This window comes from Ambystoma mexicanum, chromosome 12 (assembly GCF_040938575.1).
Source record: "Ambystoma mexicanum isolate Mex_15411 chromosome 12, UKY_AmexF1_1, whole genome shotgun sequence".
NCBI lineage: Eukaryota > Metazoa > Chordata > Amphibia > Caudata > Ambystomatidae > Ambystoma > Ambystoma mexicanum.
The window spans coordinates 171839766-171855685 of NC_090936.1; the positions used below are offsets into that span (position 1 = coordinate 171839766).

Consider the following 15920-nt stretch of genomic DNA (forward strand, 5'->3'; position numbering starts at 1 on the left):
CGAGGTCCACAGCCTTAAACTTGCGCAGACTGTTTAGTATTATGGTGCAGATTAAGCCGGACGCACAGGCTGCGGCTATTTCGCTGGATGCTGAGAAATCATTCGACTCCGTCTGGTGGAGATACATGTTTGAAGTTCTCAATAAAGCCGGTTTTGGCCCATACTTTACACAGAGTGTCAGGTTGATCTATGCCTCACCCAAAGCTAGAGTCTTAACAAACCGTACCCTCTCCACCCATCTCACTTTACACAGAGGCACCAGACAAGGCTGCCCTTTCTCACCCATCCTCTTTGCCCTCACGATTGAACCAATGGCGGCTGCAAGCAGACTGGAACAAGAACGGAGGGGCATAAAGATGGCCGGCATTCATCAGTCCATCTCATTATATGCAGACGATGCACTTTTGTACATACGAGAGCCAGAAAAGAACCTAGAGCCCATATTGGCAGTGATAGAAGACTTCACTGCACACTCGGGCTACAAAATTAACACTGCCAAGTCTGAAATGTTTCCGTTGACACAGGCCACTATCTGCCCTACACACACACATACATACATACGGTCTGAGATGGGCCCCTAGCCATATCAGGTACTTGGGAATCCTGGTCCCTAGAGATAAAACGCCACTATATATAGATAACTATGAATCCGCATTGCAGACGATCCAGACCAAACTCCAAATTTGGACCAGACTTCCCATATCACTTACTGGCCGAATCGCGGTACTTAAAATGGTAGTACCCCAAGCTCCTATACATTTTCAACAACGTCCCTATATGGCCAGGCAAACCTTTCTTTGAAAACCTAGGGTCCATGGCGACCGCATTTATATGGAATGGGGGAGCCAACAGACTAAAATGGGTGAGATTGGTGGAGCCCTACGAAACGGGGGGCTTTGCCACACCCGATTTCGAGTTGTACTACCAAGTACCACAGGCACAATATGCTAAATACTGGCAGGACCCCGAAGATGCAGCACCACATGTCCCCATAGAACGACATTCGGTCCCGCCAATGGACACGAGATCCATTATATTTGCAAAATCTCAAAGATGACTGCAAATTTGATCCAGCATCCCGTACTATCGCAGCATGGGAGGCAATCAGTAAGCGGCTCCGTATAGACATCCTATGATTCACAGGTTCCATTATGGAACTTCCCGGGCATTGAACCCACATAAGACATCAGTATTCAGAACACTTGGATCCCGAAATATGAAATCACTATGAAAGCTAAGTTTCCAAATGGCAGATTTGTAACCCCGGAAGACTTTGCAGATACAGTGGGACGAGGCCAACTTGTCACTTTACAATACCACAGTATGAAGGCAGCATTCAAGAAACGATGGCCAACATACCCAATAGAACCGCCCGAACATGCATGTTATCAAGCACTCTATACACAAACAGGCACTGGGGTCTCGAAATTATACAACTTAGTCCAAACCCACACGAAATCGTCAAACACTATAAAGGCTTCCTGGGAGGAGGACATGGGCATAACAATAGAAGAAGGGAAATGGGCCAGTTATTGTCTCCTTACAAAGAAAGTCTCGCTGAATGCGGGGCTCAGACTCGTACAGTTCAAAATACTGAATAAGCTCCACTACACTCCAGTCAAAATGGCAAAATTTCATGACTCCATAACCACAAACTGTCTTAAACGTAACAACCCTCGAGCGGATGCATACCACATGTACTGGACCTGCCCCTTGATAAAAGGGGTCTGGCGCGAAGTAGCAAACATTGTGGAGGATATAACGCAAATTCCAGCACAGCTCAGCCCCCAAAAGTACCTGTTTGGTGACATAGGAAAAGTCCAAGAAAAATCTAAGAGACTGTTCAATATTGCATGCGCAGTGGCTAAGAAATGTATTTTACAAAAATGGAAGAGTAGCCATGCCTCGCGTGCAGAAAAAATCCTTATAGCTTTGATATATGCCAACGAATGCGAAGAAACATATGTAGGGCTGGTCCCCCTACCATGTAGACCCAAAGACATTTGGACACTGTTCAGATCTTACCTCGGAACTACCCCACCAGATTCAGAAGATTCAGGCAGTGATTGAACTGTATACGAAACATGTTATTCTGTAATTCCAATGTGTTGAACCTATGCTATTACCATACTAAGCATTGCTGGTATATGAAATGGGAGTGGAGGGGACAAAATCATGGTTAGATATATGCATCTTTTACTGGAGGAAAATTGAAGCTATAGTGATGTGATTTGCAAACCAAAAATAAAGTTTAAAAAGAAAAAGTTAAAATGCTCCTATTCCCTGGTGTTTTGTATATGTTCCACTAGAAGGTTAAACCTAGTGCACGGCTTACATTCTCATTATCACCCCATTGGTGATTGCTGCCCCATATTAAAAATGTTACGATTTCTTTTGAATTTTACAATAAATATTACATTTTACCAACCAGCCTGGTTCATGGTTCATTGTGACCCGGGGTATTTGAAACAGGGGTGTGATACGAGTTGTGTACCATCTCAAATTGAATCTGCATAAAATAATGAGAAAAGCATCTCAGTTGTGCGCTACATACTAGGACGAGAACAAGGTGTGTGTCGCCTGATTGAAATCCTTAACAAGCTTCTCATGTAAACATTTTATGTTACTCTTTCCTCGATGAATGGCTGGTGGCAGTGGTTTACTTTTAAACTACCGTTGTGCATTTACCGCGGGCTGCGGTCGGTGCTGCAGTAAAGCAGCAAAGGGTGCCATTTTTGTCAAAATGGCCCCAGTCTTTTTTCGCCATTTCTTTGTGGAAAGGTCCTTCTGGAGATTTACTCTGCACGTCAAGCCAGGTTTTGTTACCTTTGTTCGTTTTGTCTTTGGCTGGATTCACAAGTGAAGCCCGCCTCAGGCTCCAGCATATCTGCAGAGGCAGGAAGTGAGACAGGTGCCCGAAATTCCCTGTGCTTAGTCTCCTTGGTTACAGGAATACACCCAAGGGAGAGTGGCCGGGCTGTCCTCGGAGGGCAGCCACTCTGCTGTGTTAGGCAAAGTTTGAATGCAGTACCCTCTGGGAACACTACAAAAAACTAGAATTACAGGTATTGGCAACCCAGCCTTCGGTATAAGCCTTGTGCTACACAGTTTTAGTAGCGTGTTGAGCAGCCAGGCTTATCTCAAGAGGGAAAATGTGAGCTGTAGTGGAGTTATACAAATATTTACAGTTACAGGTATTCAAATAATTTACACAGGTTTTCTTGCATAAACAATTAATAATCAGTCAGTTATAAAGCCTTCTTTAGAAGGGAACAATATACTAGTAACACTAAACTACACTTCAATACTGTACACTCTTAGTTTCTGAATCAGACAAGACCCTTTTGGGATGGCCCATAGACACAACCTACACCCACAGGTGGCTTCAATGACAAGGGTGCTGGGGTCATTAATATCTTACTGTTGGCATTCAGAACACTCGTAAAAAGTTGGTAAAAGGCAAAGGTTATTAGAACACAAGAAATTACAAATATTCATAAGCTGGGCAAATACTTTCAAAAAGCAATTAGAAGTCTCATTCAATTAAACAGGCTAAGCCAAAGTCGATACGCAAAAGTCTTTGTATAGGATGCAGCACTTCAGGTAGGTAAATCGAAAAGTCTTTGCACAAGTTCTTAGGAGTTTTTGATGAAAAGCAGAATCAATTGTAGGGCCACAAGCTGTTTACACTTGTGAGCTGTGGATGTCACAAGCACTTCTACAGTAAGAGGTAAGTTCTTAGACTTATTCTACAGTACCTTGACCTTGGTAAAGAAGAAAAAAGGCAGCCGATGACCTCTTTTCCAGTGCAGCTCTGCAGATCTCACTGTTCCTGGGCCTCAGTCGTGGGGGAAGAGGGAGACGTCGGGGACTCCTGCACTTCACTGGGACTGTCAAAACTTTCAGTGGCTGTTTAGCATTTCAGCTCCTTGTGGTACAGCAAATTGCAACAAGCGCGGTTCCTGGCTGTCAAGGAGGACTTTCCTGGCTTCTGGGGTCCCGCACTAGGCTGAGGGCGGTCAGGCTCGGCCAGTCCTGCTTTTTAGGAGTCCGGAGGATCTTCCAAAAGCTTTAGGTCACTTAAAAGTAACACACACAATCAGGTGTTCCTCTCCCTGTCTATTCAGTTTCCTGCAGCAACTCTGAGGAAAATTAACCAGCTCCGAGATGGATGTCCAGGTGGCTTACTTTGGAGTTGATTGGTCCCACCAAATCGAAGTGAGAAGTCATCCTTGCAGGGGCTTCTCCGTCGATGCGAACTAGGCATTTCGGCATTGCAGCAGGGCTTCACCGGGCAAGCCAACGGTCCAGGAGTTGCAGCAGGTGTCCTCTTCAAGCTCTTTACTTCATTTGTCCAGTGGTCGACTCTCCCTTCCAAGCCAAAAGCTTTGCGTTTTAGGCATCTTGCTCCCGTTCATTCCAGCCTCGCTGTCACCCAGCAGGGTGGCTGTTCTTGCCAGACAGTCAGCCGGCCAATCGCCTTTGGGTGCATTCCCAAAGATGATTAAGCACAGGGAGTTTCGGGCAACTCCCACCCCTCCTGCCCCTGCCAGACATACTGGAGCCAGAGGCGGGGTTCCCTCGTGAATCCTGCCAAAGACAAAACAAACAAAGATCAAACCTGGTTTGGCGCGTGGATTCAATCTCAAGAAGGACCTTTCCATCAAGAAATTGATAAAATGGGCACCCACTGGTGCTTAACTGCAGCTGCGAACGCAGCCCGCAGTAGAAACTCCCAATGGTAGTTAAAAGTAAACCACTGCCACCAGCCATTCATTGTAGAAAGGTTAACATAAAAATGTTACATGAGAAACTAGACAAAGGGATACTAAGTAACCCCTCCAGCACCCTATGGTAAGGTAGTGCGTGCTGGGTCTAGAAAGTTACAAGTGTAAGCAAAGTTCATTTCACTTCACTGCTCTTGGAAACAATAGTTTATCCAAGAGAAGGTATTTAAACCTTTGGAAAATCGAAGAATTCCCTGTGCCACTGCACTGAAGTGAAACCTTTTGGGTAGTTTAGGCCAAACCTAAGAGTTGGAGCCCTGTGCTCCTAAGAGGGAGTCTTTTACAATCCTACCATAGGCAGACTTTCCTAAAACTCTTTAGCAGGAAGGGGGAGGAGGTTGAGACAAAGGAAGATAGAGGTGGTACACCAGAGGTAAAGGCGAGAGAAGAGGTTTACCCTCAGCTGGTGGAGGATGTTGAACGGAATGAAGTGGATAGGTTCAGATATGTGGCTGATGGCAAGTGGTGAGAATATACTAGCATACAGCATGCCTGCACGGAGGGAAGGACCAATCTAGATTGGGCTGTGCCTTAAACACTACTTCTACTCTATTGGACCAGAGACCTCATTTAAGGCTATGAAGGAGTCACCCACTAAAAAGGGGGAAGGGTCTGAACTTCAACTCAACAAGGAAAACTTGGATTACATAATAGTCTTAACCTGAAACCAGGTAGTGACCCACTCAGTTGTGTTTACAGGAGGAAATGCCTGAGCAGAGGATTCAGTCCCCCAAAAAGCAAACCGCTGGGCACCTTAGTGTGGCAAAGACTGAGGGATAATCCTAGAATCAAGGAGTTCCACTTTTGAAGTGTCCCAATCCTTATTCCACAAATCCTGCTGGTTTAAAGCTCTTGCAGTTTTACACTGCAAATAAGGGCATCTGTATTTGTATTGCTTTAGTAGTCCTTAAACTTTATCTTTTTGTTGTATTTGTCGATCACAGTGGCTGCCTTGACACTACCAAGAAACCTTTGTCTATATTTTAGTTGAAACCCTGTCTTTGCCATGGGTGGCTTTACACCAATCACCAGAGCGATGAAGACAAATCTCCCCAACTGTGGTCCTTGGAAATGTTCAGCCAAATACACAGAGCAACTCATGGGGAACTTTAGTTTTGCACCAAAGGAGTAATGAATGTGGATTATGAAAAACATTTGTAATATCTTTAATGTAAAAGTTAAAAAATACATGGGACTCTCGCCAGAGGGACAGTTTAGGACTAAAGTCCTCTCACATTTTTCAGTAAGACATCATGAAGTGAAACCACAAATGAACTGTACATGTCTAACCTTAAGGTTACCAGTCTTCAAAACCTTTAACTATGAGCAGTCATAATTTGAAGTTTAGTTTACTGTGCTTCGTATCCAAGTATTTAATGTTCTCATTTATCAAAATCACATACTTCAGATTTTAAATGTTTTAAAAACCTACTTGCTCCTGAAGCTTTTTCAAAAACAATTTGTTTGCAGTCAGGATCTTTTCTGTTGCTTGTAATTGCTCTGAAAGTTTTGCCATCTTGGTTTCAGCTAGGCGCACAGACTCCTTTTTCTTTGCTTCTTGCTGCAAAAGGTGTTTCAGAACAGATTCATCTTTGATTAGGAGAATCCTAGAGAAGACAAAGAAGACATTGAGCTCCATTACATATGTCTGCCTTGTTAATTAACACTGCTAAAAATCAGAGGAACTGCTCACGGATGCACTAACAAAAGAATGCCAAAAAGGATAAAACAGGTACCCAACATACAAGACGGGAGAGGTAATCAACTCATTTTGCTGTGGTCAAACACAGGAACAACGGTTGCTCAAGTAGCACCTGCCACTCATGGCTCATTTCTGAAAGGTGAGGAAAAAATGTCGATTGGTTATTTTAAGCTAGAATTCCTATTTTAGGGATTCTAAAGCCACTTTTTGGGGCCCTCCAATTTTTAGCTCCAAGCCCCTCCATATTCAGTTTCTAGATCTCTTTGCCATTATGTTACTTCTTACTTTATAAATTATAAAGCCCACTTTTTTGCATTTTGTAATTCGAGTTTGAGATTTTTGTTCACCCCTCTCCCCACTGGCAATGTAATAGATGCAGGGGACACACCCGCAGAAGGTAATACCGAACTAGGCAGGAGCGGGGAGGTACACCCCAGCAACTCCCACAATCCCCACGTTAGGTATTCTGGTCTTTGATTTTGTATACCAGGTCTAATGCACAGTAAACTTCCATTCGAACTATTGTTTTCGAAATTGTGAGGTAAACCCATATGGTACTGGGTCACCTCCAATGTTCTCAGTATCAGGTATGCCTCTCAGGCTATCCATTCTTGCCCTGGGTGATTTTATTACCTTAAAAGGTTATAGGTAATAGGTTGGTGGCATCTATACATTTGGCCTCACGAAGGGTGCAAGGGATTTTACTACATTGGCAGCACAATGCACCTTTTTGAAAACCAGTGGGGTCCTGTTAGGAATGTTTTTCTCTGGCATGGTGACAGATGTACAAAAGGCCTGTTTGGGAGAATTCTCATTTCTGTTTTAATTCCCTTACTTAGAGACCCCCCCAGATCTTTTGTAGAACCTTGAGACTTTTTTGATTTTAAGAGAGCCCGTTTGCTCACTCTCTCATGTGTTTTGACCTGATTTGGATTAGGTTTCCTTTGTTTTTGGAGTTCGACAAACTCCATAGGCATCTACTTTTTGTATGGTGCCACACAGCACCTTCAGTGCAGTGTCAGAGAAATCCTTTTACATTTATCGTAAGGTTTAAATAGCTTTTCTTGTGTGAACTACTGTTACCACGAATAGTCAATTGAAATTGACTTTAGTTATCGTTTTTCTTAGCAGGTCCAGCACACACCATCTTATGTGGAGTGATGGGTGGGTTACTTAGTATCCCCTTATCCTACCTACTCATGTAAATTACAAGTTACTCCGCGTACTGACTAACTTACTCTTCGTCCCCTTTCCTCCAAACAGCGTGGGCGTCCCTCGCGCGGGACGGGAGACAGAACCTTTTTCACTAGAAAATAAGTTCTTCCTTTTAAAATCTAAAGGCGCTCGGGGGTGCGGACCTGGGAGCATGGGCTCTTCCGACTCCGCCCACCGGCACTACTACTCAGTCACCATTGAGGCGTCGACAATATTAGAATTGCCTAAGTGACACCAGTTTTATTAGCGAAGAGGATGGTGGGACGTATGGAGGAAAGGGGACTATGGACTAAGAGTAAGTTAGTCACTATGGTGAGTAAGGAACAAGTTACTTACCTGTAACTGTTCTCCAGCATGGGTCTGGCATGGATTCACATGCTCATGAATAGAAGAATACATAGCAGTACACACATGCACAACCATGGGAGGTGGCAAGACTCAACATTAAGCAATTCAACAACTCACGTTAAGCATCTCCTCCTCGCCAGGCTCACCTTCAAGCGAACAGGTTGCGCAGCACTGCTTGGCCGACTCTGGACTCCTCCCTGGAATCCCGGTTGACGCAGTAGAATCTCATGAAGGTGTGCGTTGACCTCGACGTAGCAGCCTTGCAGATGTCCAGCGGGGTCACACCAGACAGGAACACCGTAGTAGCAGCAATCGCTCTGGTCGAATGGGCTCTCGGACGGCCAGGCAACGGTCGGTTTGCCAACCGGTGACAGTGCATGATGCAGCCAGAGAGCCATCTGGAAATGGAAGCCTTAAAGAGGGCCATCCCTTGGTTCACAGGGCCAAATTTCACAAACGGCTGTGATGTCTTCCGAAAACTTCATGCAGTCCACGTAGAACTTAAGCGCTCTAGCCACATCCAGCGAGTGCAAAGTCCTCTCAGCCGGCGACGGGAAGAAAACGGGCAACACCAAGGGCTCGTTGAGATGGCAGTCCGACGGCACCTTTGGCTTGAAGGAGGGGTGCATCCTCAGCACTACCCTCATCTCGTGGAATGTCAGGTACGGGGGCTTACAGGAGAGGGCCTGGATCTCTCCCACTCGTCGTGCGGAGGTGATGGCCACAAGAAAGGCTGTCTTCCACGAAAGAAGTGTCAGCTGAGCCGAATGCAAAGGCTTGAATGGCGGACCCATGAGCCTGGTCAGCACCAAGTTGAGCTCCCACGCCGGGCCAAGGCCGGACCCTTCACTGGCGGGAACGAGCAGAACAGTCCTTTCATGAACTCCTTCACCAGGAGGTGGGACCACAGCAATGACCGCCACAGAGTTCTGGTGTAGCAGGAGATAGCCGCCAGATGAATTTTGATAGAGGCATGCGCCAGCCCCGCCTTGGCCAGCGGCAGCACTTGAGGGGCCGTAATCCATAGAGGGTTGATCTTCTTTGCACGGCACCAGACAGAGAACCTCTTCCATTTATGTCCATAGCACTTGAGAGTCGAGGAAGCCTTGGCCTTGTCAAGTACCTCCTTGCAGTCTGCCGGGATATCGTAGCCTCCAAACTCTAGTGCTGCAGGAGCCAGGACTGCAGGTTCAGCAATCTTGGGTCATGATGCAGGATCGCGCCTCCTTCCCATGCAACAAGATCCGCGTCCGTCGACAGTCTGACTGGAGGGGACACTGACATTTCCAGAAGGTCCGGGAACCATATCTGTCTCAGCCAGGCCGGTGCGACGAGGATCATCCTGCACCTGGACCGTCTGAGTTGACTGATGAGTCGCAGAAGCAACAGCAACAGTGGGAATGTATAGAGGAACAGGCCGTCCCAGGGGGAAGGAGAATGCATCCCCCATGCTCCCCGGCTGGGGAAACCTGCTGGCGAACTTCCGACACTTGGTGTTCACCGCTGTCACACAGATCGGGGATTGCCCCACCGTCGGAATAGCAAACCTACCTGATCCTGCCGAAGCTCCCACTCGTGGCAAGAGCGCAGCTCCCTGCTGAGTGAGTTGACGATGGTGTTCTTCACTCCTGCCAGGTGAAAGGGTACCAGGAACATCCCTTGGGCGATGGCCCAGTGCGACAGATCTTGTGCTTCCTTGGAGAGAGCCAGGTGTTAGGGAGAATTCGCATAAATGGTTGATTTCCCTTACCTATAGAGTCCCCCAGCAGGTTTGCTGGATTTCTAGGATTTTATTTTTCATCTGGTAAGAGTGTGAGCCTTTTCTACCACCCTTACATGTGTTTTGCTATGTGTATTTCTACACTGTGATCTTGGGCACTGGAGCCTCACCTACTCCATGTGCACCACTTTTTGCGTGTTACATAGCACCTTCAGTGCAGTGACACAGGGTTGTCTTTGACACTTCCTACTGACTCAATTTTTCTGGGGCTGACTGTCCCCCAGAAACAGGGTAAGTTGCCATTAACTTTATATAGTCACTTTAAACCACAGACCCAGTACACCCCATCTTACAAGGAGTATTGGAAAGAGTTAACTCTTATCCCTTTTGTCTGTACCTCTTGGGGCATTGTTTCGCTCCCTTAACATTAAGACTTGGCTGGTGGCAGTGGTATCTACCCTAACTTTCCTATTGCGATTATCTTACATAACGTGGTAATGTTTTAGGCCATTATATTAGCCTCAAACATAAACGCGCTTGACCAAATATATTTCATGTTGTTCCCGGCTGGGTTTAGTCGCCATTTCTTTTTGTAAGTCTTTCTCGTGTTTTTCTCTGCGCGCCAAACCGGGGATGACGCCTTTGTTCGCTGTCTTTTCGCGGGCTTCTGCACAGAAGCCCTCCTCTTAAGGCGCCTGATAGTCTAGGTAGGCAGGATGTAAGGGAGGGACTTCGGACCCCTGCCATGGGTTCCGTTGGTAACCCAAGTTACACTCTTGTCTGATTGGCTAAGGGGACTGGCCTTGCCAGGTCAGCCACCCTGCTCTGTGATTGACAGCCAGGCTGTATGAATGGAGGAAAACTGCATAAAAAGCAGATCTCTGGGACTGGAAGAGGAGAGTCCCCACTGGAACAAAAAAGAACCAACGAGAAACTGGAAGAAGAGGACCCCTACAACGACTGAACTGCCCAGTGAAGACCTGCTACAGGTCCGAATCACCAAATCTGATGACAGAAGATCCTCCAGGAAACTTCTCCCCTTGAGCTGGTGGGACCAACCAGTTCGCCCAAACTACAAGCCAGGACCCCTCTGGTCGAATTTGCTGTAAACAGCTAAAGTGGGCCGGATAGCCAGTAATGTCAGACCTTGCTTGGGTTTTAAGGCGCGCACCTTTTATTCGTTGGTTGGCGCTGCTGCTGGTTTCTTCCCTGGGTAGTGCAGGACCCTCCAGTCTTCCTACTTCTGATCAGTCCAACAGTCGCGTCAGGAACCGTGAGCCTGCAGGAAGAACCAGGAACGTCTGCCTCAGCTACAGCCCCCTCTCTGATTTAAGGTACTGTGCAAATCCGATTGTCCGTTTCGGTAAGCCGTGGTGAAAGTGTTTGAAATCTTTCTCCAATCCGAGGGCTTGTCCTTCTCTTCTCTTTGAACTAACATTTTTTACCAACCAACCTCGTCCGGAATCTGTGCCATAAACTTTACTGGAAACTACCCTGTGCTGTGTGATCTTGAGCAAAAGACTTTTGACCTATTGACTTTGGCCCTAAGCCTTTTCTAGCTGATCTCAATGTAGCCTCTCTTGTTCAACTGCTCAGAATACTTACCTGTTGGTTTTGCCTAATTGCTGATAACTGTCTTTCCCTCCCTTCTAAATTGCTGGAGTGTCATTTTGCTCCCACTTTGTTTTGTGAGCTTAACTTGTCTAGAATTTAAGGGAAGTGGTGTATTTATGATTGTGATTTTTGACTTGCTTAGTATAGTGAAATGTTATACAACTGTTGAGTAAATAAATCTATATTCTTTTACTTAGAAACCTTGAGTCAGTGTTTGCCTGAACCATAGTAATTGCTGTCCTCTGTGTAACTATTTGTACTGCTCAATTACTCTTGAGAAGTCTGGCTGCTCCGCTACCACTATAACTGTAGTACGGGCTTGTACCAAAGGTGAAATTGTACTGTCACTTGTAGTCTTAATTGTGTGTGGTGTTCCCAAAGGGTACTGCATATAATTCTGCCTAACACCAGGGATCTGGTGCCCCCCCTGCTTTCGGATGTAGAACATCATGGTGGTGTTGTCGGTGAAGACCTGTACCACCTTGCCCTTGAGCAAGTGCCCTTGAAGGTCCTGAGAGCCCAGAATATGGCCAGGAGCTCCAGGACGTTGATGTGCAGCTCCCTCTCCTCCGGGAGCCAAAGGCCTCTTTGCGTGGAGATCTCTGATGTATGCGCGCCATCTGTCCAGGGAGGCGTCTGTTAGTTTCCTGATGCGCTGGGGTCTGGAAGTCCAATGCCGCCGCGAGATGCGTGCGAGTGCCCCACCACCGGATCGCTTGTCAGAAAGTCTTGTTGAGCGAGATCTTGTCCTCAAAGCTTCCCGCCACTTGTATCCAACGGGCATCGAGGAACTCCTGCAGCGGCCGCATCCGCAACCTGCACAGCCGTACAAGGTATTTGCATGATGACATGACGAGCAGGGACTCGGCAGACCTCACCCTGGCAACTTCCATGGTCAACAACCGTTGTACCTTGCCAAGGATGGCCTTTATCCTCTCCTCCGACGGTGAAGCCAACTGCGCCACCATGTTGAGCCTGGCTCCCAGGAACAGGGTGTCCTGGGATTGCACCAAGCAGGACTTTGCATAGTTTATCGAGAACCCCAGTTTCGTGAGCAGGCGGACGGTCCTCGCTGTGTGGTCGACGGTGAGTTCCCTTGACTTCGCTCGGATGAGCCAATCGTCCAGATAGGGGTAGACATGGATCCCCTGCAGGCGCAGCCGTGCCGCCATGCACTTGGTGAAGACCCTTGGCGTCGACTTCAAACTGAAGGGCAGTGCCTTGAACTGATAGTGCCGCCCTTGGACCACAAAGCGCAGAAATGTTTGATGTCCCTTGCATATGGGGATGTGGAAGTATGCATCGTCCAGGTCCAGTGACGACAGGAAGTCCCCTTCATCCAGCTGTCCCAGCACATGCTGAAGGGTGACCATCTGGAATTTCTGGGATTTTATGCATTTGTTGAGGTGGCGGAACACATTTGTTACTGCCCCCAGCCAATGACTGCCCTTTACATAAGCCCCTCCTCTGGCAGGCACCTTCAGATTTGGTAGCACGTAAAGTGGCAACAGGACCAAGAGAAGAGCTGCAGAGGGGTAGGCGGGAGGGTTTACATGTGAATCCATGCCAGACCCATGCTGGAGAACAACAGTTACAGGTAAGTAACTTGTTCCTTCTCCAGCATGGGGTCTGGCATGGATTCACATGGTCATGAATAAAATAATAGATTGCAGTACTGTTAGTCAGAATTCTGTGCAGTGCCCTTAGGGACCACTACACACAATTAAGACTACAGGTGGTGATACAAGTTTTACCTTTGGTACAAGCCTGTACTATGTCAGAGTGATAGCAGTGGCGGAGCAGCCAGGCTTATCTCAAGAGTATATGAGCAGTAGCAGAGATTACACAAAGGGACCACAATTACTGTGACTCAAGCAAATACTGACTCAAGGTTTCAGGTAGAAAAATATAAGTACATTTATTTTTAAACCATTCGTTATAAACACAACACTTCGATTAAACTTCAATAAAATCCACACGTTAAATATACAACTAACCAATTCACTTTGTACAGCAAGTCTCAAGGTAAGTACCCCGTGTTGGAATGAACCGGTGTTAGGCACAAAAACATGTTACTGCAAATACAATTGCGATCACTTTTTGACAGTTCGTTCTACTAAACAAACGCGTATCCGTAACATGAAATGCTACCGGGGCAAAAACACACTTAGCACCCGAGATACCCCGATGGAGTTGGAGGCAAAAGTCACAGGCAATATTTTGGTTAGGCAGGCAGAATCAAGCAACACTCGGAGACAGGAGTTTAAAAGTCAAAGGGCCGTAGCCAGGGTCAAAAGACACTGGGGCCAGTTGCCGAAGATCACACGGTCCGACAGTTCACGATTCAACGTAGCCAAAAGTATTTCGATATTGTCAATGTTCAGAAGCAAAAGTTATAAGGAGGGAAGACAAGGGCGAGCCTTGGAAATGAAGAAGAAAGGAATTCACCCAGCTTCCTCAACAGAACACAGTACCTTGTTCCAATGGTGCAGCTGGTGCCCTGGCAGTTGTTCCTGTTGGTTTTCCGCAGACCCACGATTCCTGGAGCTTCGTTGGGAAGGAGGACGTCTGAAGGGGGTCTGCACCACACAGGGATGAGGCCGGCAGCAGCGACACGGAATAAAAGGTGCGCTCCTTCAAAACAGGAGAGGCTCTTCAGGTGGCTATCCCGACCACTACAGCAGTGTGCAGCAATTTCGACCACGGAAGAGGATCCTCTGGCTGTAGAAGATGAGCTGGTTATCCCCACCAAGCTCAAGGGAAGAAGACTCCAGACTGGATCTTCTCTGAGTCATTGACTGGCAGATAGCTCAGGACTGCAGCAGGCCTTCACCGGGACGGGGTAGTAGCAGCAGCCGTCGTTCTCTCCGCTTCTCTTCGGTTCCTTGTAGTTCCAGTGGGGACTCTCTGACTTCTAGCCCAAGAGACCTGCCTTTTATGCGAAAAACCCCCATTCACGCAGCCTGGCTGTCAATCACCCAGCGGGGTGGGTTGGCCAGCCCGGACAACTACCCTGGCCAATCATGACAAAGTGACGTTTGGGTTTCCTAGGATACCCTGACCAGGGGGTGACTACACCCCTCCCTCACATTCAGCCCACCTAGACACCCAGGCGCCTAGAGGAGGGCATCTGGGCAGAAGCCCGCCAAAAGACAGTGAACAAAGAAGGCGAACCTAGTTTGCCGCACAAAGTAAAACACAAGAAGGGCTTTAACAAAAAGAAATGGCGAATAAACCCAACCGGAGCCAAGAGAAAGACGATTTGGTCAAGTGGGTTTATGTTCGAGGCTAATATAATAGCCAAGAACAGTACCACATTTATCTAAAGTTAGGGTAGATACCACTGCCACTGCCACCAGCCAAGTCTAAATGTTAAAAGAGCGAAACAATGCTCTAGGATGTACAGATAAAAAGGGATACGAGCTAACCCTTTCCAGTACTCAATGGAAGATGGGGTGTACTGGATCTGTGGTAGATTGACTAAGTAAAGTTAATGGTAACTTTACCCTTTTCTGGGGGACAGTAGTCGCCTCAGAAATGGAGTCGAGGGAAGTCTCAAAGACAACCCTGTGCCGCGGCACTGAAGGTGCTGTGTGACACAAAAAGAAGGGGGCTACTGAAGTGGTGAACATCAGAGTCCACAATATCAAAAACAGGTAGAAACACATAGCAAAACCCAGGTAAGAGTGGGGGAAAAGCTCTCACTCTTAACACGTGGAAAAAAATAAACTCCAGAAACCCAGCAAAGCTGCTGGGGGACTCACTAGGTGAGGGATATTAGCCATAAATGAGAATTCTCCCTAACAAGTACACACATGCACAATCACGAGAGGTGGCAAGGCTCAACATTAAGCATTTCAACAACTCAACATTAAGCATCTCTTACCTCCTCACCAGGCTCACCTTCAGGCGAACACATTGCGCAGCACTGCCTGGCCGACTCCGGACTCCTCCCTGGAATCCCGGTTGACGCAATAGAATCTCGTGAAGGCGTGCATCCGTCAGGGAGAATTCTCATTCTATGGCTAATTTCCCATAACTAGTGAGTCCCCCAGCAGCTTTGATGGATTTCTGGAGTTTATTTCTTCCACTTGGTAAGAGTGTGAGCTTTTCCCCCACTCCTACCTGTGTTTTGCCATGTGCATTTCATCTGTTTTTGTGATTGTGGACTTTGGAGTACACCACTTCAGTAGCCCCACTCTTGTGTATTACACAGCACCTTCAATGCAGTGACACCGGGTTGTCTTTTAGACTTCCCACCAACTCCATTACTGGGGCTGACTACTGTCCCCCAGAAAAGGGTAAAGTTGCCATTAACTTTACATAGTCATTTCACCACAGATCCAGTACACCCCATCTTATATGGAGTATTGGAAAGGTTTCATTCTTGGCCCTTTTTATCTGTACCTCTTGGAGCATTGTTTCGCTCCCTTAACATTAAGACTTGGCTGGTGGCAGTGGTATCTACCTTAATTTTCCTACCGCGATTATATTACATAACGTGGAATTGTTTTAGGGTATTTTAGTAGCCTCA

At 46.9% G+C, this 15920-nt stretch overlaps 1 protein-coding gene across 1 annotated transcript in view; it reads right to left on the reverse strand.

Moving 5' to 3' along the window:
- ZFC3H1 (zinc finger C3H1-type containing) overlaps positions 1-15920 on the reverse strand; it is a 1590362-nt gene that overhangs the window by 992652 nt on the left and 581790 nt on the right. The window contains exon 13 of the mRNA XM_069628251.1: positions 6220-6394. Coding sequence (XP_069484352.1) covers positions 6220-6394 — 175 coding nt within the window. The remainder of the gene's footprint in view (positions 1-6219; positions 6395-15920) is intronic.